This window comes from Mustela putorius, unplaced genomic scaffold (genome assembly GCF_011764305.1).
Source record: "Mustela putorius furo isolate JIRA1106 unplaced genomic scaffold, ASM1176430v1.1 tig00003937_pilon_pilon_pilon, whole genome shotgun sequence".
Lineage (NCBI taxonomy): Eukaryota > Metazoa > Chordata > Mammalia > Carnivora > Mustelidae > Mustela > Mustela putorius.
The window spans coordinates 874444-901322 of record NW_025422082.1 but is presented as its reverse complement, the minus strand read 5'-3'; the positions used below and the strand labels follow the sequence as shown (position 1 = coordinate 901322).

Sequence of the window (26879 nt, the reverse complement as noted above, 5' to 3'; positions counted from 1 at the left end):
TCATATTTCTCATCTGTGAACTGACAGTCTTGGTCTAGGTCAGTGTTTCTCTGGGCACCACAAGTAACACTTGTAGCACATGACATATTTTGGGGTGGTACAGACCATAGAATATAATTTTGGATTAATGTACACACATGAACCATAATTTGTTTTGTATGGCACATTTTTAAAGAAAAATAGTGATTTAGTTTTTAAATAGAGTGGATTTAGAGGAAAATATTGAACAAGTAATAATACAAATAGGCTTCAGATATTGGCATAAACAATTGAAGTGATAGGAATTTGAGACATAGAGCTAAGTGAACAGAGCTAGAATCTGCTTAATGTGCCAGGTAGAATTCCAGATATAAAAAGCCAGTAAGCAGTGCTTTCTTAGAAGGCAATCTGAGAATCAGGTGGAATTATTGAGATGTATAGGAAGTAAGCAGAGATACTGGCAAAGAAATGGTTCAAATACATCCTAGTATTTGCAACTACTTGCACTTTTCATTTTATTAGTGAGTTTCACTTGTCTGGGCAAAATTTCTCCCCTCTTCTATAAAGGCTGCAGAAGACCCATAGCTGTAACGGGACCTTTCATAAGAAACTGGAGAAGACGCTCCCAGCTCAGCCATCAGCATGCCCAGGGTGTTTTTGGACACTTCTCAGCAATTGCTAAAGGAGGGGAGAGAGTCACAGAAGCTGGTACTTGTGGTGGTATTTGTTGCTCTGCTTCTGGACAACATGCTGCTTACTGTAGTGGGTATGTTTGGGTCTTTATGCTGAGGGTTAATTTGCTCTGGGCCCCAGCAGGCAGCATACACCCTGATAAAATTCAGCAGTGAGTGGACTTGAGAATTTTTCTTTTTATGCTTAGAGAACACAAAATAGAAAACGAGATTCAGAAGTATCATGTGACTTGCCTTAGGTACCCAGTTGGGGTTCAAGCTATATCCAACTGACTCCAGAGCTGGAGTTTCTAACACTCTACTTCCCTGCTCCTACTATTTCCATGCTCTGCCATCTTTATATGAGAGCTGAAATAATAAGACTGAGACTATATTCTTCCATCTCAGCTGTGAAAGTAACCATCGATATCTTGAAATTTTCCCCACTTTCTGCCTGCATGTCCAAGAAAAATTCTGAAAACTCCATGGGTATTGATTTTGTGATTACAACTAAAGGTTAGCAAGTAGGTGATTGGCCAATACAGAATTCAGGAGTAATGAGGACCAGTTGTGTGTGGGTTGGAATTTAGGTACTTAATCTAATAGGATAATTTGGCATGTACAGTTCTTTAAGTAGGCTTCAAATTATGTCACTTAGACAGATTCCTTAAACATGAGTATAAAGGTCATAATAATGCCCCTGAACCAGTTAGTGTTAAAAAGTGTCCTTGGCTCTCATCGTTTGTCCTTCTCGGTTTTCAGTGCCCATTATACCCAACTTCCTGTATGCCACAGAATTCAAAGAAATCAACGCTCCTCTCTACCTTGGTTCCACCACAATTTCTCAACATGTCCTTACTTCTCCTACCTTCTCCACCATCTTCTTCTTTGATAACAACACTGTGGCTATCGAAGAAAGTGCACCCAATGGCACAGCATGGACAGATGACAATACTGACACCATCCCCCCTCCAGTCACTGGAGCCATCCCAGCACAACAAAACAACTGCTTGCAAGGCACAGAGTTTCTGGAGGAAGAGAACATACGGGTTGGGGTTCTGTTTGCTTCAAAGGCTCTGATGCAACTTCTGGTCAACCCATTTGTGGGACCTCTCACCAACAGGTATCTCAATGGGTACAGTGCTCTACATGGTACTCACTGGCTCAGGAGAAGAGGATGATAGGCTAAGGTATCATAAAGGTAGTTAGAATGAAAAAAGAAGGAAAACTCACTTGTCCATCTCCAGGGCAAACAACTGTTTGGAAAACTGGTTACCCAAAGGATAACATGATATGGATGAAATGCCATAGGTTTCAAATTTTCTTAGTGATGTAATGACTATTGAGCACCAAAAAAAAAACCAAAACCAAAACCAAAAACAAACACTGATCAGAAGTATACTGCTGATGTTGTTTCAGTGCCTTGAAACATGGCTCCAAGGCAGGGCTACTGCAATCTGGAGCACTGGCTTGTTAGCAATGTTTGGGATTATCCAAACATTTCAAAGGGATATATACTCTAACTAGGTCATCTTTTCTGGAAAAAAGGATTTGGGCCCTGTTCTATGGGTAAATTTTCATGTTTGTTCATTTACTTATACAAGTTAATATATCATGTCCTATCTGTACACTTGCATTCAGAGACATGTTTTTCCATGTACTCAAATAACTGCATTTCTCTTCCCAATCACATGGGAAAAAAAAAAAACAAACAGTCCAAGTATATGGATGTCTATTGGGACTGTATCTTTTTTCTTCATAATTCTCTTTTAGGATTGGATATCACATCCCCATGTTTGCTGGCTTTGTTATCCTGTTTCTCTCCACAGTTAGTAAGTAAATTGCTTCCTCTTCTATTTCTTTCATTGATTACCTTTGATTTTATCACATGCACTACAATGCAGAGAGTAGGGTCAAGTTAGCTAATTAGGCATCTGACTAAATGATCTATGACACTGCTTTAAATCTTTTGCAATTTTGAATATGGGTATTAGAGCAGTAGTGGCAAATCAGTCTAGTTGGAATTTGTATATTCTGCTATAGAAGAACAGATACCTTACTTCCTTCAATTGGGGAAAATTGTAAAGTTTGTTTTAATAGATATGCTGTTGTGTGTGTGTGTCAGTAGTCCCATGAATGAGGTTAGTCCAAATATCCCAACTTTGGGAAGAGGTTGTATTATTTTGATACACAAAGGTAAAGGACCACCAGCAAAGAATCTAAATTGGACAACAGCAACTAGATAATACCAAAAAGTCTACTGCCTTAGGTAAGGACATTAAAGGTCATAGCTTAGAGAAATAAATTAGCTAAAAAAACATGAAAGAGAAAGACAAATAGTCTATCAAATATCAGATAAATGTTCTAATAAAATAGAGATGGGGTAAGAACAGGAAGTAAACAAATTTTATCTGGAAATTTACCCTGAGAATTAAAATAAGAAGGAATGATGGGGGGTGGTGTGCAGTGGGAGGTTAACTGAAGGAGAAGGCAGCCTCTGGAGCCTTTAGTGGCTCCCTGATATCTCTGCTGACTCTGCTCCCAATAACATAGCTCCTTCTTTCTGTTTTCTTATCAACTTTTAGTTACTTTTCTGCCTTTTCTGTTGCTCCTCCTCAAGTTTTCTTCCCTTTCAGCATATGGCTCGACTCTTCTCAACCAATACTTAACAGGAATTTGTTAGAGTCAAAGCTGGAAGGTTGCGAAGAGCAGGAACTTGATGTGTAAAGTTCTGAGAACTGGAGCTTACTTGTGAAAATTCTAGTAGATCAAAGAAAATGAGGGAATTCAAGTTAGAAATGTTTATTGAGCTTCTAGAATCTCAGGCTATGCCAAATAATAAATTAAAAACTAATAGGATTCTTTGTTTCCTCAAATGAGACTCATAATTTTGTCCAAAAAACTTTATGTAGCACACATAAGTCTTGATGGCAGAAGTCACTGGGGAAAGATAAAGAATGGAATGACATTGTTCCAGCCTAGGAGTTGGGGAGATACAACAAACACCCTGCAAAATAGGATAATACTAGACTATTGCGAACTCTTTAGCATAAGGACTTGCTGGATTCTCTGCAATTAAATAATTATTGTTTCCATGTCATAACCAGTGTTACTATACTAAACTGGCCGAATTCTAGCAAATGTTTGGTCTTTAGGTAATCTTATGGGGCATCTCTTTAGGGTTTTTTAAATACTAAAGAGGTTGCTGATGCCCCTTAACACCATTAGGGGCCCCTAACTGAGACCCATGCTTAATCTAATTAGGAGCGAAGTGGTAACCCATGTTGGGGGTTTTCCTACCTAGGGTGACCAACCTTTCTACTTTGTCTTGGATTCGGGGGCCTCTCAGAATATACAAAGTCCTTGGCAAACTGAGAAAAGCTGGCCATTCTATTCTCAAAGGACATAAGAATAGAGGTACCTGGGTGGCTCAGTCAGTTAAGCATCTGCCTTCAGCTCAAGTCATGATCCCAGGGTACTGAGACGGAGTCTATCTTTGGGGTCTCTGCTCCTCCAGAAGCCTGCTTCTCCCTCTGCCCTTCACTCTCCCTACTTGTGCGCTTTTCTCTGTCAAATAAGTAAATAAATAAAATCTTTTAAAAAATCTTTGTAAAAAAGGAAATAGGAATAACTAACCTTGAACAGACTGGAAATCAGAAGGCCTAGGAGAAGATATTGGAAACCCAGCAAAGAGAGACCAAATACGCACATGTTTGGGAGACAGTATGATCACATAAAGAAGTAATGGGAGAAGATTACAAGACTTCAAATAACCCAATATATCTGTAATGAAAGGGTAAAGGGATTCAGATTCTGATGATTCAGATACTTTGGGGAATTTTTTCTTTCAAGGGCATTGTCTTGAAATAGAGGTGAGACGTGTCTGGATTTACCAAGCTTACCTCCAATACCATGTAATTTAATTTTTGATAACATATTCCTGTTTGGTAGTCAGTTTTGTGTATGCTAGTCTCATGTAGATGGAACCTCTTAAAGGACATGAACTGGACATTCTCTTTATTTCACATGATGTTGTATAGTTGTATATCTAATATTACTTAATACATACTCACTGATTTGATTTGGCTAAAATAGGTTCCACTATAAGATAAGAGGAAATATCTGATTGGATCATAAGATAATATTTTCTACCCAATGCCTATGGTCCTTCAATTACACATAGCTTTTATTCCCTCACTGTTGATAACCCAGTGGAGCCCAACAATGACAAAGGTAAATCTGGGCATTAAATATGAAGGATTGAGAAGTAGGGTCTAAGGGCATTATACTTATTGGACAGCATGATTCCAGTGGACAAGATATTGAGCTTTGGGCCAGAAATGTGAAAATCCAGGCTTCCATCCACTGTGTGGTAAATTGGTTTGTGTTTCTGTGGCTTCTTAGTCTTTATGTCAATTAAAATACAATCCTGATTAAGGTGTGGGAGATTATAAAGACAACTCCAAGAACAGGGGAGCAATGATCATCCTTTATTGAAACATATACATAGTGGTTCATATCTATAATATCATGGGCACATTTTTCTGGTGGTGAGGGAACAAAGACAATTTGCTAACTGGAACATTCTTGCTATTCTCTATACACAGTGTTTGCTTTTTCTGGTACCTATACCCTACTGTTTGTGGCCCGAACACTTCAAGGCATTGGATCTTCATTTTCATCTGTTGCAGGTAATGCTGACACCACACACACACACACACACACACACACACACACACATCTCCTACTACCTTCAGACCCTATAAGATTTATAAGTAGGTAGGAAAGTATCCTAGTGGGCAGAAATTGTGATTCAAAGACAAGGTAATTGTAGAGTTATTATCAGTGTTATAAATTCCTAAGCCTGACATAACTTAGATACAGACAGCTCAGGGCAAAGCAAGCCCAATGTAAAACCATGAAGTAAACCAGGCTTTTATTTAATGGCCCTCTATGGTCTTTTCTCTGGCCCCCACTTATCATTTTATAATAAAATAATGCTAATACTACTAGTAACACTATCACTTTGCAAAGTATCATCAAATTCAATATTTAACATAATCCTATGAAGTAGCTATTTTATGCCATTTTACACATGAGTAAATGATAAGAGAGCCCAGACCATGCTATCTTCCACATGTCTTCTATACTTCCCTCTTCCTTGGGCACCTCCACTGAACAGAATAGTGTTCTGTGTTTGTAGATTTTCCTTTGATTTACTCCATGTCCATTCATTCAGAGAAATGTGCTAAGAAATAATAAAATGCAATGAAATGCTGTATCAATGGACAGTGGTATTCTGTATTACCCTTCCCAGAGACTTTTGTGCTTCTGATGATATTGTGAACAGAAGGAGTAAGCAATGTGGGAATTTTGGGGGACCAGTGGAGACAGTATTTGTAAAATAATATGGGCTAATTTTTATAAGACCCCTCAAACTGTAAACTAAGTATAGAACAGGGATTCTGTGAGAGAGGCAGACAGAGGGCTCCTGTATGCCAACTCTTTATCTCCCTCTCCTTTCAGGTCTTGGGATGCTGGCAAGTGTCTATACTGATGACTATGAGAGAGGGCGTGCCATGGGAATTGCCTTGGGGGGTCTGGCTTTGGGAGTGCTGGGTAAGTGGCACCTGGTCTCAGATCTAGGTTCAAAGGGTAAGATACTGCATACTCTTCGAAGATGCTCCATGAGCAAGTGTTCCTAAGGGTCATGGAAGATAGGATTTTCTTTCTTTTTCTATCCAATCATGTTTTGAGTCCTGAAGTTTTCCCCAGGAAAGGCAAAATCCCCTTCCTGTTAAGAAGCTTAATAGTCCATGACATCCTGGAAATGGAAGAAACCTAATCTATTCCAGTGAGCAAATATCCCCCATGTTAGCAGCCACTGCCTCACCAGTGCTTTCAAAATGAGAGGAGATCTTTGTTGGATTTTGTGCAAAATACATTGCAGACATAATCTCTTTTAATCTTCACACCATTGCCAAGAGGTAATAATTGTCTCCACTACAGAAATGAGAAATAAAAAAATGTTAAATAGCCATCCGAGTTTATATAGATAGAAAATGCTAGAGCCAGGATATAGACTCAAATTCTGGACTCAAACCCCAAACTCTAAACCGTAATGCATTTTCTTTGAGGTTCATTCCTCATATAGATTGATTGACTATTCCAAGTCACATATTTTATGGAACACTTACTATATGCCAAGGTCAATGCTAGGACACAGGGAATTTAGGTAAGGAGCCTCAAAAATGGTTCCTTCCCTAGAGGAGCTCACAAGCTAGTTGAAGAGAAAACACCAAAGGTCTCTTCCTGGTACATATCCACCCTCCTCCTCCAAAACAATGAGAGAAGAGGGAACAAAAATCCTGTTCTCTGTTAACATCCATTTTCCCAAACATCCAAGCTGAAACTTTGGTACATCCTGGTCTCCTTTATCACTTCTCACTCACAAATGGATAAGCCCATTAATATTCTCTACAGCCACTTCCTCAAGGTTGGTTCCTCATCACATCTCAGTTGGAACCAGCCTACTACCTGATTTCTTGTACCTTCCCTCCTTCCGCAAAGATGCCACCAGAAGAAACTTCCTTTGCCCAGAGATGGTGGTATTTCTCCCCTGCTAAAACACGTTTCTTCACTGTCCACAAGACCAAGTAGATGCTTTATCTGGATATATAGGGCCGTTGATTATTCAGCCTTGACATTCCCCACCTCTACTTTTCCTCTCCCAAAAACTCATATTCTAGTGACTGCACACTGAATATTGATATTCTTCTATTTGTTATCCAACCACACTCTTTTAAATTTTTTTAATTTAAATTCAATTTAATTGACATATAGTGTATTATTAATTTCAGAGGTAGAATTCAGTGATTCATCAGTTGCATGTAGCACCCGGTGCTCATTATGTCTAGTGCCTTCCTTAATACCCTTCACCCACTTACCCCACCTCCCCTACAGCAATCCTCAGTTTGTTCTCTATAGCTAAGAGTCTTTAATGGTTTGCCTCCCTCTCTGTTTTCCTCTTAATTTATTTTTTCCTTCCCTTCCTCCATGTTTATTTGTTTTGTTACTTAAATTCCACATATGAGTGAAATCATGTGGTATTTGTTTTTCTTTGGCTGACTTATTTCACTTAGCATAATACCCTCTAGTTCCATCCATGTCATTGCAAATGGTAAGTTTTCATTTTATAATGCCTATTATTCCATCATATATACTACATTTTCTTTATCCATGCATCTGTTGGACATTTGGGCTCTTTCCATATTTTGGCTTTTGTGGAGATTGCTGCTATAAACATTGAGGTGCATGTGCTCCTTTGAATCACTATGTTTGTATCCTTGGATACATACCTAGTAGTACAATTGCTGGGTTGTAGGTAGCTGTGTTTTCAGCTTTCTGAGGAACCTCTATACTGCAACCACACTCTCTTTTATGATACCTCAATGCTCTTCACTTATGCTTCTTTCCCACCTATATTACCCACTTGACAAAGCCCTGTGTTCACCTGAACTCAATGAATCATGTTTGCACAGCACCATGTAGATTGAACCTTTACTGTTGAACTCTACCCTTCTAATGTTCTAATTATTTGGGTTCCCCTTCCCTACCTCCATCACATGCATTTTCTCTAGTAGAAAGTGAGCTCCTGAGAGCAAGGTTTTCTTTATTTCTGAGTCCCCAGAACCTTACATGGAAGTTCATTGAGTAAATGTGGACAAGTCACACCAACTAGGAATTTGTTCCTTCTGAAATCTGTGCCTGCTTTGCCTTTCCAGTGGGAGCTCCTTTTGGAAGTGTGATGTATTCGTTTGTTGGGCAGTCTTCACCCTTCCTCATATTGGCCTTCCTGGCACTACTGGATGGAGGTAAGTCACTATAAGAGGTCACCAGACAGATGATAGTTTAAGTCAGATTGGGAATGCACTATGCTCTGATGTCGGTTTTGACACGCTTTAAAGATCAAGGACTGCCCTATTTTAGGAAACAAGGAAGAAACTCAGGGAGTTAGATCTGTATATGATAGAGTGATATCAATGTGGCTGTTATTAAAGCCTTCAACTAATCAGTGGACAAAATAAACTGTTTCTTTCTCTCCCACTTTCTTTCTTAGCACTCCAGCTGTGTATCCTACAGCCTTCCAAATTCTCTCCTGAGGTAAGTTGACTCTAAGCTCCATTGCCAAAGGATATAGAGAATGAATATTTACAAAGACCCCCTCTAGATAATCCCTGTCAAAACAAAAGAAGAAAGATGAAGAGGAGTGGAGTCGAAGAAAGTGAGAACTATACTTGGGTAGTGTCATATTTAGTGTAGCATCATATTTAGGGTAGCATTGGAGATGGTGGTGAGGGCAGTCTGGTCTGATATTGGACAAAGATGGAGGAAGGGCCTTATGAGGGATCAAGGAAATATAACAAAATTTATATATATATAAATTATATATATATTATATTTTAAATATATTTAAAATATTTATTTTATTTAAATATAAATTTAATTATAAATTTAAATATAAATTTATTTAATTTATATATATATATATGTATATATATATATACTCAGAACCAAAAGACAATGACATTGGGACTTGTATGTTCATAGTTACAATACCTCAGAGCTAGAAAAGATCTTAGAAGCTGTTTAGATAATCTCTCCCCAAAGAGCATCTTTATAGATTATCATTATATCATGGTTAAATATCAGAGTTGGTATTTATCTGACTCCAAGCCACAGATGTCTCTGGGAAATCCATATCAAACCACAAAGAATGAAAGATAAGGAAGTACAGAAAGTATGGGGAAGTTTGGATTAAAAACCTTGATTTTATAGCCAAGATATACAAAAGTGTGAGTAACCTAGGAACCCACTATTTTCAATTGGGATCAGTCTTGTGGGACTAAGCCCTTTACCTGTGGGGTCTGTGCTAACCCTAAGAAGTCAGTGCAGAACTGAATTATGTTATAAGACACCCAGCCAGTACCTTTAGAGAACTGAAGAATTGTTTGGTGGGAAAGCCCTCACATATGGTACCAAAAGTGTTGTAAGAGGAGAAATTATTTTTCTTTAATATCTTTTTGTATGGTTTTGACTTAGATGATAATATTTTACATATTCAAAAATTTAATTATTATTTTTCTGCCTGTAGAAAATACCACTGTATGTATGCCATATTTTATTTAATCCCCTATGTTTGAACATTTAGGTAATTGCCAGTATTTTATAAAGAATGCTGCAATTAATAACCTTGTGCATATGCATTTTTATAAAATTGGAAGTAATCTATAGAATAAATTCCTATAAGTGAAATTGTTAGGCTAAAGGCCTTATTAGACTTCTTTATGTATATTTTTTGATTTAGATCTGTCTCTTTATTTTGAATTATATATTTAGTTTTAGTATCTCTGAATATTTTATTGTACCCCTGTTAAGTATGCAGGGAGGGTTATTATATCAAAACTATTAAATAATTATCAGATAGAATGTAGTTAGCACCACAGATTTGGGCACAGTGCTCAGGAAGTTTGTTAGAGGGAGAAGTTTCAGCTACTGAGTCAGGAAATACAGTGGAAAAGAAGGAGCCATTTAAGACTGACTTTGAGAATGGGTAGGAGCTGGACCTGAATAGAGAAAGAAGGTAGTTTAGGCAAAAACAAAAACAAAAACAAAACAAAAAACCCTGAACATAGTTTAGGAAAAATAACCTGCTGGAATGCATGGGAGGAAAGTGGAGTGATTTGAGTTTAATTGGAATAAAGATTTTCTGAGAAAAAGGGGAAATTAGAACTGAGCATTTAGGCTTGCATTTTAATCTGTATTTTCAAACACCTTCAGCTTGACTTGCCAGTGTGGCTCAAAATGGTCAGGATGAAGCCTCCAGAATGCTTGAAGATCTTTCTAAGTTATCACCTCTGGGCTCACCTTTGGGATTCAGTACTCTACCTGTTGGCAAACATTAACACCAGCAAGATCTCGTGGTGAGGCCCAAGACCAGGAGTCCAGACACCCATTGCCCATTGCTGGCCTTGCTGACAATCCACTTTCATCTAGTTGATGATCATTTGAAAGCAAGAATTGGTCTGGAACATGTTGTCTTACTCTTTGTGACTACCACTGTGTTTGCCTAGCACACAGGAGGTATACTGCCAGCTGACTCTGTGACATTGGGGAAGTCACATTATCTCCTCTGATTTGGGTGTCTGGTCTCTTCATTAAAGGAGCTGACATAGATGATTTCTAAGGTCCTGTCTGCATATTCTCAGATTCTATGACAATAGGAGAGATGTACACTGTAAAAATGGAAGTTTTTTGTTGTCCATGTTCTCAGAGTGCCAGGGGGACTCCTCTCCTTACACTTCTCAAAGACCCTTATATCCTGGTAGCTGCAGGTAAGCTGAAAATGCCTCTCTTTGCAATGGGAGGGTCTGGGCTTCTGGGTAGCCCTGGTGTTTACAGAACTGTCTCTCCAGGCTCCCTCTGCTTTGCTAACATGGGAGTGGCCATGATGGAGCCCACACTGCCCATCTGGATGATGCAGACCATGTGCTCACCCGAGTGGCAGTTAGGTAAGTGACCTTGTTCCTCAACTTGGGCTTAGGCAGAGGTAGGTGTGTGCCATGCGCCTTTTTTCAGGTAATTGAGATGCACTATCAGGCCCAGGTCTTCAGAGTCACAGAGGCACAATGTGCTTCCTTTGCAGAGTTATCTTCTCTGTCCATATCTGTAAATCAAATCTGAGTGGGCAGGCAGCACCTCCAAGAAGCAGCCCAAGAAAGGCAAGGTGGGAGGGATTGAGAGGGGCTATTGAGTGACAACATACCTAGCTACGTGGTAGAATGATCAATGATTTTTAGTCAAAAATCTGCATTTTCATTTCAGTTCCATTGATTGGCTATGTAAACTTGTGCAAACCACATCAATTTTCTGGGCACCAACTCTCATTTCTGAAATGGGCATTGGAATACTGTCTAGTTCAAAGGGTCATTTGAGAAATAAATGACATAATATGTGGAAATGCTCTGCACCTGCAGAATATTAATATGTACCATTACCATCCACACTTTTCTCTCTTCAACTCCCCTTCCCCTATATTAGCTTTTGCTGTCCTTTTACCTCTAACAAGGTGTTTATGGAGGCTTCCAGCTGGAAGATCTTCCTCTTCTTCATGGGGAAATGTCCCTGTGATTCATCTGAGTTTAGAGAGGAGGTTCTGGCCCTTCCCAGGAAGCCCGAGGACAGGGAATAGAGAAGGCTATGTGTCATTCAGTCCCTGTGGGGAAGAATCTTACGGGGCCAGAGGGGAAGTTGATAAGGACCTGATATAGCTCAGCATGCAACGAAAAGCACTAAATCTAATTTTTGTAGGGGACTATTCTAAGCTGCACTCTTCAAATTGGATTTTTCTGGGCTGCAAATGCCTCGGACCATGACAATTAATTGAGTTAGTTGGTGCTCTGCCCCACGGCTATGATAGCTCAGGCTCCTGGTGCAGGTGGGCAAACACAGCTCAGAGCAGCTTCTCCCCAGCTCTTCTTTACCACATAGGAGAGAATATTAAAAGCAAACCAGCCTTCAGTAACTGGTGAATTGTTGACTTTGAGTTAAATTATAATTATCATAACAATTCCTAGTAGGCAACACTATTTCCTCTACACACAGAAAGGCATTGAGAGGCTAGTAAAACGCAGTGAAACTCACTGGGCTGATTCTATACAGCCCCTTATGCAGGTGAGGCTGCAGTTGAAAGCTCTCAGGAGAGAAAGTCAGAATACTGAGAGAGCTTTGCCTCCCACACTCCTTTACAGCTTTCCTCAATGCTTTCTGCATCTCTAAGTCTGGCTTCAAAAGCTCTCACAACAACTGGAGAGCTTGTTAAAACTCTGAGTGTGGGCCCCACCCAGAAATTCTATAGAATCAAATTTGCATTTTCTTAAGTTTCCTGGTGATGCTGATACAGTATCAGGGATCACACTGAAAAATATTGCACTAAACGCAGACAACCTGTCAAAAAGTTGTTTGGAGGAGACAGCACTTTTGAGAGTGATGGGTCTTCTGTGACTGAGTACTCCCTAAGTGACCCATTTTGTGCCCAGTACTCTCTCTGTGGGGAGAAAACAGGCTGACCTGGGTTTGACTCCTGACCACTTATTAGTTGTGACCTTGGATGAGTTATTTAACCTCTTCAAACACCACCTTTTTTCATTTGAGGAAATGGAGACGCTTTCAGAGTTGTTTTCAGGATTAAATATATCTATGTATTCTAAAGGGATTAACACAGGGGCACCTGGTGGCTCAGTTAGTTGAGCAACCAGCTCTTGATTTCAGCTCCCGCCATGATGTCAAGGTCTTGAAATCATGCCCTATGTGGGGCTCTGTGTTCAGCATGGAGTCTCTTTGTGCCTCTCCCTTTTCGCCTCTCCCACCTCTTTCTCCTTCTCTCACAAATAAATAAATAAAATCCTTAAAAATAAATAGGTAAAGGGATTAGCATAATTGGTTGGAATACAGGATAGATATACTGTGTAAATAAAAATAACTATTTTCATCATCGTTTTTGTTGAAATTATTTTGACAGTCACAGATATGTGTAATTCCCTGCTCCTTGGAAGATATGCTGTGAAAAAATATATGTTTGTCTATAAACATATAGTTTGGAATATATTTTGCAAAAAATGCTACTGAAAATGCAAGCTATACCCAGTCTTAAAGAGCAAGTCACATTGGTTGAGGAAATTTCATTTAGGAAATTCCATATCATTTAAAACAACAGTAAGAAGATATATCTAGGAGGATATTAAGCTTCCTAGAGGTGCCTATCTCCAGATCTCCGGTAAACAGTGGAATAGTTATGGTTCTAAATTTTTAAAAGCAATTAAGGATAAACAAATGGATATGGTTGGAAACATTGTAGCCCTGTGCAAATAGACAAATACACTAAGATATGCTTCACTTCCACCCCATGAAAGAGAATATTAAAATCAAATAAGCTATCAACCAGTAATTGGTGAATTATTGACTTTAGGTTTAATTGTAATCATCATGACAGTTTCGATTAGGCACTGCTGTTTCCTGTATGTACAGAAAGGCATAGAGAGGCTGGTGAGACCTGAAAAACTCTCACTGCTCATTTTGTGCAGTACTTTATGCCAGAGACATCTGTGCTGTCATGCTCTGGTGTGGATAGTGGAAACATATGAAGTTGGAAGGTGAAGGCCTGGGTTCAAGTCATGACCCTGTTACTACCCAGTTAGGACAATAACAGTTAAGGCTGATGCATAGAGGGCACTTATTCTGTGCCAGACATTGTGCAAAATGGTTGGCACACAGTATCTCATTCAAGGCTCACAAGCAGCCTATCTGGTAGGAATTATTATTGTCCCCATATTTCATAAATTTCTTTTTTTTTTTAAAGATTTTATTTATTTATTTGACAGAGAGAGATCACAAGTAGGTAGAGAGACAGGCAGAGAGAGAGAGAGGAGGAAACAGGCTCCCCGCTAAGCAGAGAGCCCGATGCGGGACTCGATCCCAGGACCCCGAGATCATGACCTGAGCCGAAGGCAGCGGCTTAACCCACTGAGCCACCCAGGCGCCCTATTTCATAAATTTCTTAATCTGATCCAATTTCCTATCTCCCCCTCCAAAAATTCCTGAAGCCTGTAGAACCTCCTGTCATTGACGAGTGTCCCATGTCTTCAAACTCTTCTCTAAACATTTCCATCATCTTCTTGCCCTGAGAGCTGAATGTTTCCTGAAAGCACTGTTTCCCAGCTGTCTTGATGGAAATGCATGTTCCTCTAGACTTCACTCACCTTTGTTACTTCTGAATCATTTCTTCTTGTTCTTCCTTTTTAAGATTTTATTTGTTTACTTGAGAGAGAGAGAGAGCACGAACAGGAGGAGGGGCAGAGGGAGAGGGGGAAGCAGACTCCCCTCTGAGCAAGGGATCCTGACTAGGGGCTCGATCCAAGGATGCTGGGATCATGACTTAAGCAAAAGACAGACACTTAACTGACAGCCACTCAGGAACTCCAGAATTATTCCTTCTTTATTCTCCTTCAAATACCCCAACTCCCTTGAAGGTCATGTCATTATATTATACCCCCCTCCACCTCTCTTCACTGCAATCACCTATTGACCCCTTAGGTATTCCTTTTCTTTCATTAAAATTGTCAACACCTGGCTCATATTCTTTTTTCCTTTATTCCTTCCATCATTCTTTTTTTTTTTTTTAAGATTTCATTTGTTTATTTGACACAAAGATACAGAGTGAGAGAGGGAAAATAAGTAGGGGTCCTTCCCACTGAGCAAGGACCCCCAATGAGGGGTTTGATCTCAGGACCCTAAGGGAGATGCTTAATAAAATAAGTAGGGGTCCTTCCCACTGAGCAAGGACCCCCAATGAGGGGCTTGATCTCAGGACCCTAAGGGAGATGCTTAACGACTGAGCCACCCAGGCTCCCATCTTTCACAATTCTTTTTTTTTTAATTTATTTATTTTCAGCATAACAGTATTCATTATTTTTGCACCATACCCAGTGCTCCATGCAATACGTGCCTTCTATAATACCCACCAGCTGGTACCCCAACCTCCCAACCCCTGCCATTTCAAACCCCTCAGATTGTTTTTCAGAGTTCATAGTCTCTCACGATTCACCTCCCCTTCCAATTTCCCCCAAGTCCCTTCTCCTCTCTAACTCCCCTTGTCCTTCATGCTATTTGTTATGCTCCACAAATAAGTGAAACCATATGATAATTGACTCTCTCTGCTTGACTTATTTCACTCAGCATAATATCTTCCAGTCCCATCCATGTTGATACAAAAGTTGGGTATCCATCCTTTCTAATGGAGGCATAATACTCCATAGTGTATATGGACCACATCTTCCTTATCCATTCGTCCATTGAAGGGCATCTTGGTTCTTTCCATAGTTTGGCAACCGTGGCCATTGCTGCTATAAACATTGGGATACAGATGGCCCTTCTTTTCACTACATTGGTATCTTTGGGGTAAATACCCAAGAGTGCAATCGCAGGATCATAGGGAAGCTCTATTTTTAATTTCTTGAGGAATCTCCACACTGTTCTCCAAAGAGGCTACACCAACTTGCATTCTCACCAACAGTGGAAGAGGGTTCCCCTTTCTCCACATCCCCTCCAACACATGTTGTTTCCTGTCTTGTTAATTTTGGCCATTCTAACTGGTATAAGGTGATATCTCAATGTGGTTTTAATTTGAATCTCCCTGAGGGCTAGTGATGATGAACATTTTTTCATGTGTCTGATAGCCATTTGTATGTCTTGATTGGAGAAGTGTCTGTTCATATCTTCTGCCCATTTTTGGATATGATTGTCTGTTTTGTGTGTGTTGAGTTGAGTTTGAGGAGTTCATTATAGATCCTGGATATCAACCTTTTGTCTGTACTGTCATTTGCAAATAGCTTCTCCCATTCCGTGGGTTGCCTCTTTGTTTTTTTGACTGTTTTCTTTGCTGTGCAGAAGCTTTTGATTTTGATGAAGTCCCAAAAGTTTATTTTCGCTTTTGTTTCTTTTTTTTTTTTAAGATTTTATTTATTTATTTGACAGACAGAGATCACAAGTAGGTAGAGAGGCAGGCAGAGAGAGAGAGAGGAAGCAGGCTCTCCTCTGAGCAGAGAGCCCGATGCAGGGCTCGATCCCAGGACCCTGGGATCTTGACCCAAGCAGAAGACAGAGGCTTAACCCACTGAGCCTCCCAGGCACCCCACCTTCACAATTCTTGATGGCTTCAATATCCAGGTGGATAATTCTACCAACATCTTGGCCTATTCTTTAATCTACTTTCTTACAATAATCTTTTGCAATGATCTTTTTCTCCTTTCCACCTTAACCAATCAAACCTTTTTGACCTTGACATTAATTTTATCATCTCTGAAATTTAATTTCAGATAATTCAGTCCAATTATCAATTCACATATTCCCTACTCAGGTATTCTAATATCCCATATCAACAAATTTTGGCCACATGGGGATCACCAATCCATTGGCCTCAAGTCATTTTCTATTTTCTATCACTTCTCATGTCCTCAATTTTTATTTATTCAGCTTGAATTCCATCATGATGTAATTCAAGTATTAGTTCCTTTGCCCTGCTTTCCCTCTGGGATTGTCAGTTGACACAGCATTGATTCTGGTTAAGTTAATCTGCTTGCCTACTCCTTGTCTATGCATGAGTGGCACACTGGGGCTGTGGGAAAACACACAGCAAGGCTGTTAGTCTCACCTTACATTTATGGCTAAAGAAATAAAGTAGGTTTTCACATTGCCCAACAATCTTTCTCTAGGTCCCCAGTTATGTCTTCCTTCCCACTTTCTGAAATGACTGTTTTATACTTATCCATTCAAACCTCTTCCACACCCTCATCCTCTCGTCATTCTTAGCTCCTAGTCATTGAGAAATCAGAAGCAATGAGATGTGAACTTACATGTTCCCATCACTAAGTATACTAATTTTCCTGCATTTGTATGCATATTCACCACCTTCTTTTTGTGGTTGAAGCATCCTAACTCCTTCAGAAGCCAAACTACTACTACTACCACCACCACCACCACCACCAATACTTCTCCTCCTTTTATTCTCCCTCCTTCTCTTCCCCCTCCTCCTCCACCACTTATTTCTCTTGTTGTTGCCCTCTTCCTTCCCCTCCCTCTCCACATTCTTCTCTGACTTCTTCATCTTCATCTTCTTTTTCTTCTCTTCCTCCTTCTCTTCTTCTTCCTCCTCCTTTTTCATTCCATCCCCTCTAAACTATTTCATTGGCTTCTTCTTATCACACTTGTTATCTCTTCTCTGCTAACTTTTTTTTTATTTGATTTCTTTTCAGTTTAACAGAATTCATTGTTTATGCACCATACCCAGGGCTCCATGCAATATGTGCCCTCCATAATACCCACCACCAGGCTCCCCCACCTTCCCATCCCCCACCCTCAGATTGTTTTTCAGAGTCCATAGTCTCTCATGGTTCATCTCCCCCTCCAATATCCCCCAACTCCTTTCTCCACTCCATCTCCCCATGTCCTCCCTGTTATTTCTTATGCTCCACAAATAAGTGAAACTATATGATAATTAACTCTCTCTGCTTGACTTATCCCTTAAGTCATAATAATAATAATAATCTCTTCCAGTCCCATCCATGTTGCTACAAAAGTTGGGTATTCATCCTTTCTGATAGAGGCATAATACTCCATAGTGTATATGGATCACATCTTCCTTATCCATTCGTCCATTGAAGGGCATCTTGGTTCTTCCCACAGTTTGGTGACTTTTGCTGTAATGGCTTTTGCTGTAATGAACATTGGGGTACATATGGCCCTTCTTTTCACTACATCTGTATCTTTGGGGTAAATACCCAGTAGTGCGATTCCCTACTAACTTTTAAATGTAAGAGTCCCTGAAAGCTCAGACCTTGGATCTCTATTCTTCTCTATCTAATGTTTTAGAGGTTATCCCAGTCTTTCCTATGGTCTTAAGAACCACGGATAAATGATCATTTTGAACTTGAATAAGTGAATAAATGAATATTTATATCTGTGCTTAGGCTCTGTCCTTGGAAATCTAATCTTGTACACCAGTGCCTTGCATCTCCAGTTGTATATCTAATATGCATTCAAACCTTGTTTCCCCAGGCTCTTCCTCCATCTCCAGTTACCCAACTAAGTAAGACAAAATGAATGATTTTTGATTTCTCTCTTTCTCTCACTCCAACTATGGCCACACCCAACTCAACAGAAAGTTCCACTGACTCTACAATCATAATAATATTTTGGTCACTTCTTTCCATCATGACATCCAAGCTGAAACATTGTCACTTTCCTCCTGGGTTCTGCAAATAGTTTTCTGGCTTTTACTCTTGTCCTGTGAACCCATTCTTCTAACCACAACCAAAAGACTTGAGAAAATGTAAATTAAAATATGTCATTCCCTTCCAAAGTTTCCCATTGTGCTTGGAATAAATTCCAAATTCTAGGTCTACATTTTCTATTACTCTTCCCTTTGCTCATTGTGCTTCAGCCACATAGACCTCCTTTCTATTCCTAAAAGAGACAAATAGTTTCTTCAACATCTTTGTATTTGCATGAGATATTTTTATTTGTTACTTGTTTGTTCTGCTTGAAATACTCTATTTAGGTCATTCAGATCTCAGTTTAAATGTCATCTCCTCAAAAAGGTCTTACCAGCCCCCAAACTGAAGTTAACTCTATTCCTGGTCACACTTCCATGCCATATTAAATGTTTTTCATACAACTTATTATTTTTCAAAATTATCTTTTCTTTCATTTGTTTACTTGTTTATTGTCTGGCTCCCTCCCTTGAAATGTAAATGCCCTAAAAACTAAGATTTTTTCTAGCTTATCTACACCATCTTATTTATCCCATCATATTCTAATCTTAGAACACCAGACACATAGTAAAAGCTCATTAAAAGTACTGAATGAATGAATGAATGAATGAATAAGACTCAGGGAGGGTAAAGTGCTCAAAGTCTCAGAGATATGAAGTAGCCAAGCCACAGTTTCAACTCAGAACTTCAAGGACCATGCTCTAGAGCACATGACTCTACCATTGGAGAAAGAAATGTGACCAGTGCTTCAGTTTACAAAATACTTTTATATATGCTATACAATTTGCTCCTCAGTGTAAATTGTTATGCTAGAATCATAGCTTTGTTTTTGCCAGATGTGGATGGTAAAGCTCTGAAATACTTAGTAACTTTTCCAAGATCACCACTAGAGCAATTGAAAGAAAGGTGAATAGCAAGGCAGGAATTTCACTTCCCAGGTAATATGTATTTCTTTTTCCAAGGCTGATGATATTCCTATGTTGATAATCAGAAGGGTTTTTACATATGAATTTCTCATTAGAGCTATTCTTTAGGAAGTCTATGTGGGGGAGCTGGAAGGACATTGTATTAAAGCTAAACAAAGCCTGGCTCTTGAGGAAAGTGGAAGTATAGAGCCTCATGTCAACTGTTCTGGGTTGGCACAGGGATCTCCAACACACAAAACAAAGTAGTTTGTAATTCTTGAAGGTAACAGAGAAACTTCACTATCATGTAAATATAGTATTTTGTAGTAAATTGGGCTTATCCTCATCTTAGAATTGTGTCTTTCTACAGGTCTTGCTTTCTTGCCTGCCAGTGTGTCCTACCTCATTGGCACCAACCTCTTTGGTGTATTGGCCAACAAGATGGGTCGGTATGTAACCTGGAAATATGTGGAGAGTATAATAGGAATGTAAGATGGGAGAGATTATTGAGGTTGTCCCTGAACCTAGGATAATGAACAGCTTCTCTAAGGTTGGAAGTTTAGGACAAGCATGCATGGGTAAAAGCCGCCTACAGAGAGGATAGGAGTAGATAGGTAGTGAAGGGGATATGGATAAAGGATGGCCCTGAGTTGGTTGTGAATATATGATGGATAACCTTTACTTACCAGATGTTTGCTGTCTAGCTTAAGAGCTAAAATAACCCCACAGAGAACAGCTATGAAAAAGCTCATTACTTTGGGGGCAGTGTTGTGAAACTGTGTTCCCTGGAGCCCTAGAGAGTTCTAAAGAGGTACCTCAGAGAACACCAAATGGAAAGGGTTTGAGGCTAAAAAGTAAGTCTGGATTTTGTTCTACCACAGTGAGAACAGCTTCAATTTTATCTTTGAAGCTCAGCATATAGATTTTTTAAGACAAGCTTAAAAAGCCCTGCTATAGGAAATCAGAAAAGGAAAGAAGTTTGGTATTTTTTGTGCATTTTGTGATGGGCTTTGAAGACCAGAAAAAAATACGAGTAAGTGAAAGGTAGTCTGAATTGGGAAAGAGCATGAATTAAGTTTGAGGGTTACTTTCAAGGGGCAAGTATCTTCTGAGTAAACTGATTCCTCTGCTAGTGGAAGAAAGAATATGTCCCATTGAACCTCCTCTGCTTCTACTATGGAAAAAGATATGGAACCAGGCAATGGGGAGGTCAGGGAAAGGGTTCACCTGGTTAGAAATGGATCATGTAGAGATGTCTTCATTTTATCACATCCTAAGGGGTTGATGGAATTAGGAGTGTAGGACTGGCTGGTGTAGTGGAGATAAGATGACAGGTGGAAGGGATTTCTCCCTTTAGCATAGTTTGTGATGGCTCTTTTCTTCCAGGTGGCTGTGCTCCCTGATTGGGATGATTGTAGTAGGCACCAGCTTGCTTTGTGTAAGTATGATGAAGTCTAGGAGAGAGAGAGAGAGAGAGACCCAGAAATTTAAAGACAATTTTCCTTTGAAATGAACAGAGGGTTCACTTGTCAATGACTGTTGGAAAGACTGTTTATGCATGGGTAAGAATTTAGCTCTGGGAGAAATGCCACCAGGCATCCCATTAAAGGAGGTGGAGAGGAGGGAAAAAGGGCAGTGGAGCAGCTATAGCCGGAGGTCTGAGTCCCTATGTATGGACACATGAAACAATTCATGTTGATACCTATTTCTGGAGCCATTAAAGTGGTTCATTTTATGATTAAATTTACTTATCTCAACCTAACAAGACCTCATAAGCCACCAGGGGAACAATCACATGAGTTGCGGTCTCTAGTGCCAGAATGTTTGGTAGAAAAAGAAAAAAAAAAAAAAAGAGCTTTCCTATTTTCAAGAGCCCCTTCAAGCTCTCTAAGCCTTCATTTTCTCCTCCTCATAATAGGGATCATACATACACTTGCCTCCTAGAGCTGTAAAGCACTGAGTACAGTGTTCAAAAAAGCCTGGAGGTCTTGATCAGGAGCATGTGTTCCACATAATTCCCAGCTTTGCTACTTCCTGCTTGTGTGATTTTGAGCTAGATATGTCACCTCTTTTTGTTTAGTTTCTTCATCAGTGTAGAAAGGGATATGTTAGCCTCTCTTAGGACTGTCCATATAAACTACACCACAGTGGGCCCACAGTAAATCTTAATGCAAGCTATTGATAAACTATAATTACCTTTTGAGGGATAATCCCTAAAGTTGTTATTAGCCACTAACATTTGGAGGGTATGTTAAACCTCTGAGAGGTAAATATGTTGGGGTAGCAGGTTCAGGTGACAAGTGTTCAGTGAGAGACCTAAGGAAGCAGTGAAAGAGGAAAGGAAGTCTTTCAGTGGAGGATGGGAAGGCAAAAGAATGAGTTTCATAAGTTTACTGATGCAACACCCCAAAACAGGCTACCCGCCCCTCTAGACTATGGGTAACTAGTTTTTGGTATGTTTCCTTTCTCTTCTTGCCCCAGTAGCTACCAAATTAGGGTTTAATTAATACCTTTGAATGTTGCTAATAGAAAAGAGAGGAAACTCCATTCAGTGAAGAGTGAGGACAGAAGTGTATGTCTGGGAGGGTGGTGAAAGCAAGCTGAGGAAGGATTCTTGCAATAGAAGAGATCCATTATTATGTAAAATGGAATAAAATCTGAGATTTAGACTTAATCTTGCCACTTACTATCTTTTTAACTTTGGATAGGGCATTTAACCCAAATGATACCAATCTAGCTTTCATATCTTTAAAATAAAGGTAAAGATTCTTCTTCATAAAGAGAAGTGATAATCCAGACAACTAACGTATGTGATACATAGCATATGGCTAATAAATGCATATCATGTGAAAACCCTTTGTTTTGTGGTGACTGCTTGAACTCCTGATAAATCCTTCTTCCTTCCCTGCTGCAGGTTCCTCTGGCTCACAATATTTTTGGTCTCATTGGCCCCAATGCAGGGCTTGGCTTTTCCATAGGTAAGAGTACTCTCAAAGGAGCCAAAGGCCCCTGAATTTTAGCTTTGGGCCAGATCAGAGGAGGTATATGGAAAGGGAGAAGGAGCAGGAGGGTGGCTAGCAAAGTTGTGGGCTCCTAATTCCTACCAGGGATCAGTGTTAGTGCTGAGAGGGAGGAGAGCAGGCAAATGGAATAGACTAAAGGGAGGAGAAAGGGACGAATGGATAAGGAAGTTGTGGTCCATATACACTATGGAGTATTATGCCTCCATCAGAAAGGACGAATACCCAACTTTTGTAGCAACATGGACAGGACTGGAAGAGATTATGCTGAGTGAAATAAGTCAAGCAGAGAGAGTCAATTATCATATGGTTTCACTTATTTGTGGAGCATAACAAAAAGCATGGAGGACATGGGGAGTTAGAGAGGAGAAGGGAGTTGGGGGAAATTGGAAGGGGAGGTGAACCATGAGAGACTATGGACTCTGAAAAACAATCTGAGGGTTTTGAAGGGGCGGGGGGTGGGAGGTCGGGGTACCAGGTGGTGGGTATTATAGAGGGCACGGATTGTATGGAGCACTGGGTGTGGTGCAAAAATAATGAATACTGTTATGCTGAAAATAAAAAATAAATTTAAAAAAAAAGAAAGAATGGTGCCACAAAAAAGGGAGGGTACTGTGGGTGGAGCTGACAGTGTCCTGTTTCCTTTGGCCACAGGCATGGTTGATTCCTCTGTGATGCCCATCATGGGACACTTGGTGGACCTGCGTCACACCTCGGTGTATGGAAGTGTCTATGCCATAGCTGATGTGGCTTTCTGTATGGGATTCGCCATAGGTATGTTGGCAGGAGAGAGGGGAGCACACAGGACTTGGTTTCCCATTTTCTCTTATCTATTGTTTACCAGATGAGAGTAAAGCCAGACGGCTGATTATCCTAGGGTTCTGGAGATATTTGACTTTGGGACATCCTCAGGGTCACCCATTGCTCCTTGCCTAATGTTTTCTCTGTGATCAGGGGCCAATAAACACTTGTGAATTTGCTTTATTCCTCACAGGCCCATCCACTGGAGGTGCCATTGTGCATGCCATTGGCTTCCCGTGGCTTATGGTCATTATTGGGGTCATCAACATCATCTATGCTCCTCTCTGCTACTACCTGAGAAGCCCCCCAGCCAAGGAGGAAAATCTTGTAAGAGACTCTGACTGTTGTTAAAAGAATAATATTTTTTTTAAAAATTTTTATTCTGTTATGTTAGTCACCATAAAATACATCTTTAGTTTTTGATGCAGTGTTCCAAGATTCATTGTGGACTCTGAGAAATGAATAATAATCTTCTGTTTGTTTTTGATCTCCCTTTCTCTCATTGTTTTTCATCGTATGCTGTTTCCTCCATCTTTGGAAGTCTTTTTTGCTTTGTCATATTTTCTGATCCCATTTTCACCTTTATTTTTCGTTTGTGCTCTTCCTTATTTTCCCTTGTACTAACCACTTCCGCTCTTATACTGGGTGGTTAAGAAGGGCCCTAAGTAAAGAACAAAACTGAGAATGCTATAAAGAGTTGGGACCAGGGTCCATCAAAGCCATCCCATACTTCAGTTACCAGCAAAATGTGAATTAACACATTATCTACTTAAGGTGGTCAAAATTCCAGTGGGATCTTTCATTCATGTCTGCCATTGTTCTTACCAGGTCATGATTTAAAGTACAAAGCCACAGGGAAGAGAGCCATAACTTTTGATTTTAGTTAATAAGGTACTTTATTTTATTGCAGCATGAGGACCCTAAAGGTTTAGGTGGCTCAGTGATGGATGTAGGGACTGGTCACAGGGATGAAAGAAGACAGGGAGGTTAGATAGGGGATAGTACTGGTTTCAGCTGGCTCCCTACTGTAGCTTGTACTATCACTATTAGATTTCAATCAAAAACATGACAGATATTTGTCTTGAACAGGGTGGCTACACTGAGGTGCCTTGGGTGGCCTTGTGCTTGTAAATGAAGCAGAAGAAAAGTAATATGCTTGTTTCTTGAATATTTCCTGAGCAACACTAGACTTGGATGAGCTAGTGAGGGAAGGGAACAGGGAGATTGATAAAAGATGTGTGGTAATTTCTCCTCCTGTGTCTTGATTTAGGCAATTCTGAGCCAGGACTGTGCCATGGAGACTTGGATATGTGCAACTCAGAAGCCCACAAGGGAATTTCCTCTGGGCAAGGACAGCGATGAGGAGGCTGGCAGTGAAGAGTAGTAGGAGAAGGTGGTCTCTGAACCTTGTCACATGCGGATACATCAGCCTTGGACTTCAGTGACCAAAGTGACCACCTCCTTTTCTGATCACCAGATCACCATGGGCTGCTCAATAGACTTCATTTCTCTTTCCCCTTGGTATCTCCTTTCCTCCCCTCCCTATGGGTACAATTTCTTGGTTCTCTTCTTATCTGTGTAACCCATAGTTCTTCCTCTAAGCTTTGTGGCTTCAGGTGCCCAATTTTTATGGGAGAACATAATGACGCTTTTTCCTAGGCTATTGTGAGGCTGATTAAACTTGAGCTGGTGCATTCTGCAAGGAGTGACTTATTCCACGGGAACAGCAATGACCACAGCATGCCCTTGAAACCAGTAGGGTGACTGACAAACCTCATCTCATCTGTTATATGATTTTCTTTGACATTCCCAGCAAACCATGAAACTTTTGTCTTCTGTTCCTCCATGTGGTCCTTCCTGAGTTTTCTCCGTTAAGTGGGGAATGTGTCCTCAATGTTATACTGCTGCCATATTGCCAATTTAAATTGTTTGCCTGGTTTTTAGAAGCTGAGTGGTTCTTCTGTGGCTAAACCTATAGCTGTTAAAGTGATTTTGTCCTCAGCGAGTGGAGAGCTGGATTTACACCTTTCCTAAATCTCTTTGACTGTTAAAAATAACAACAGGAGGACAGAAAAAAAAAATCTCCAAGATTTTATTGGAGGAAGTAAAAAGAAACTGCCCTGAAATCTCTTTCCACAGTGGGTTTCCTAATACAAGGATTATAATGAGGAATTGTTCTCACTTCTTTTTTTTTTTTAACATCTTAATTTAATTTTATTTTTTTCAATGTTCCAAGACCCATTATTTATGCACCACCCAGTGCTCCATGCAATATGTGCCCTCTTTAATACCCGCCACAAGGTTCAGCCATCCTCCCACCCCCTCCCTTCCAAAACCCTCAGTTTCTTTCTCAGAGTCTACAGCCTCTCATGGTTCATCTCCCTCTCCAATTTATCCCAATTCATTTTTTCTTTATGTCTCCAAAAATCCTCCATGTTATTCTTTATGCTCCACAAGTAAGTGAAACCATATAATAATTGACTCTCTCTGCTTGATTTATTTCACTTAGCATAATCTCCTCCAGTCCAGTCCATGTTGATACAAAAGTTGGATATTCATCCTTTCTGATGGCTGTGTAATATTCCATTGTATATATGGACCACATCTTCTTTATTCATTCATCTGTTGAAGGGCATCTCAGCTCTTTCCAAGGTTTGGTGATTGTGGCTATTGCTGCTATGAATATTAGGGTACAGGCCCTTCTTTTCACTACATTGGTATCTTTGGGGTAAATACCCAGTAGTGCAATTGCAGGGTCAGAGGGAAGCTCTATTTTTACTTTTTTGAGGAACTGCCACATTGTTTTCCAAAATGGGTGCAACAACTTGCATTCCCACCAACAGTGGAAGAGGGTTCCCCTTTCTCCACATCCTCTTCAAAACATGTTGTTTACTGTCCTGTTGATTTTGGTCATTCTAACTGGTTTAAGGTGGTATCTCAATGTAGATTTGATTTTAATTTCCCTTATGGCTAGTGATGATGAACATTTTTTCATGTGTCACTTAGCCATTTGTATGTCTTTTTTGGAGAAGTGTCTGTTCATGTCTTCTGCCCATTTTTTGACATGATTACCTGGTTTTTGCATGTTGAGTTTGAGGTGTTCTTTATAGATCTTGGATATCAGCCCTTTGTCTGTAGTGTCAATAACTTATTTATTTATTTATTTATTTAAATTTCTTTTCAGTGTACCAGAATTCATTGTTTATGCACCACATCCAGTACTCCATGCACTACATGCCCTGCATAATACCCACGACCAGGCTGACCCAACTTCCCATCCCCACCCCTTCAAAACCCTCACATTGTATTTCAGTTTTTAATCCCCCTTTATCTTAGGAAAATTGAGTCCTATAACAAAGATATCAAGATACATCCAGAAAGAATCAAAAAACCTTCCTCACCCACATGGATAATTTATAACCACTCTCCCATCTTTTTCTTCTGTCAGTGTCTCTGTGTCTTTGTTTTTGTCTTAGTAGTATATAAGTCTTATACTTGGGGTTCTTTTTGATGAGGTTCTTATTTATTTATTTATTTTTCTCTTGTCATCTACTTTTGTTGGTCTTTCTATTTGTCTGTTTTTGTTTGTATACTTCAAAAATCTTACCTTGGGGCCCA

General features: G+C 39.8%; 1 protein-coding gene across 1 annotated transcript; it reads left to right on the top strand.

Moving 5' to 3' along the window:
* The first annotated feature begins 621 nt into the window (after nucleotides 1-621).
* Nucleotides 622-24941, top strand: SLC18A1 (solute carrier family 18 member A1). Its single transcript, XM_013061789.2, has 15 exons — nucleotides 622-745; nucleotides 1413-1773; nucleotides 2424-2482; nucleotides 5258-5341; nucleotides 6177-6269; nucleotides 8435-8524; nucleotides 8770-8813; nucleotides 10984-11044; nucleotides 11126-11221; nucleotides 19811-19889; nucleotides 20827-20878; nucleotides 22355-22418; nucleotides 23115-23234; nucleotides 23455-23588; nucleotides 24532-24941. Exons 1-15 carry the CDS (start codon nucleotides 622-624, stop codon nucleotides 24643-24645), a joined length of 1575 nt encoding a protein of 524 aa, XP_012917243.1. The 3' UTR covers nucleotides 24646-24941.
* Nucleotides 24942-26879: the final 1938 nt, after the last annotated feature.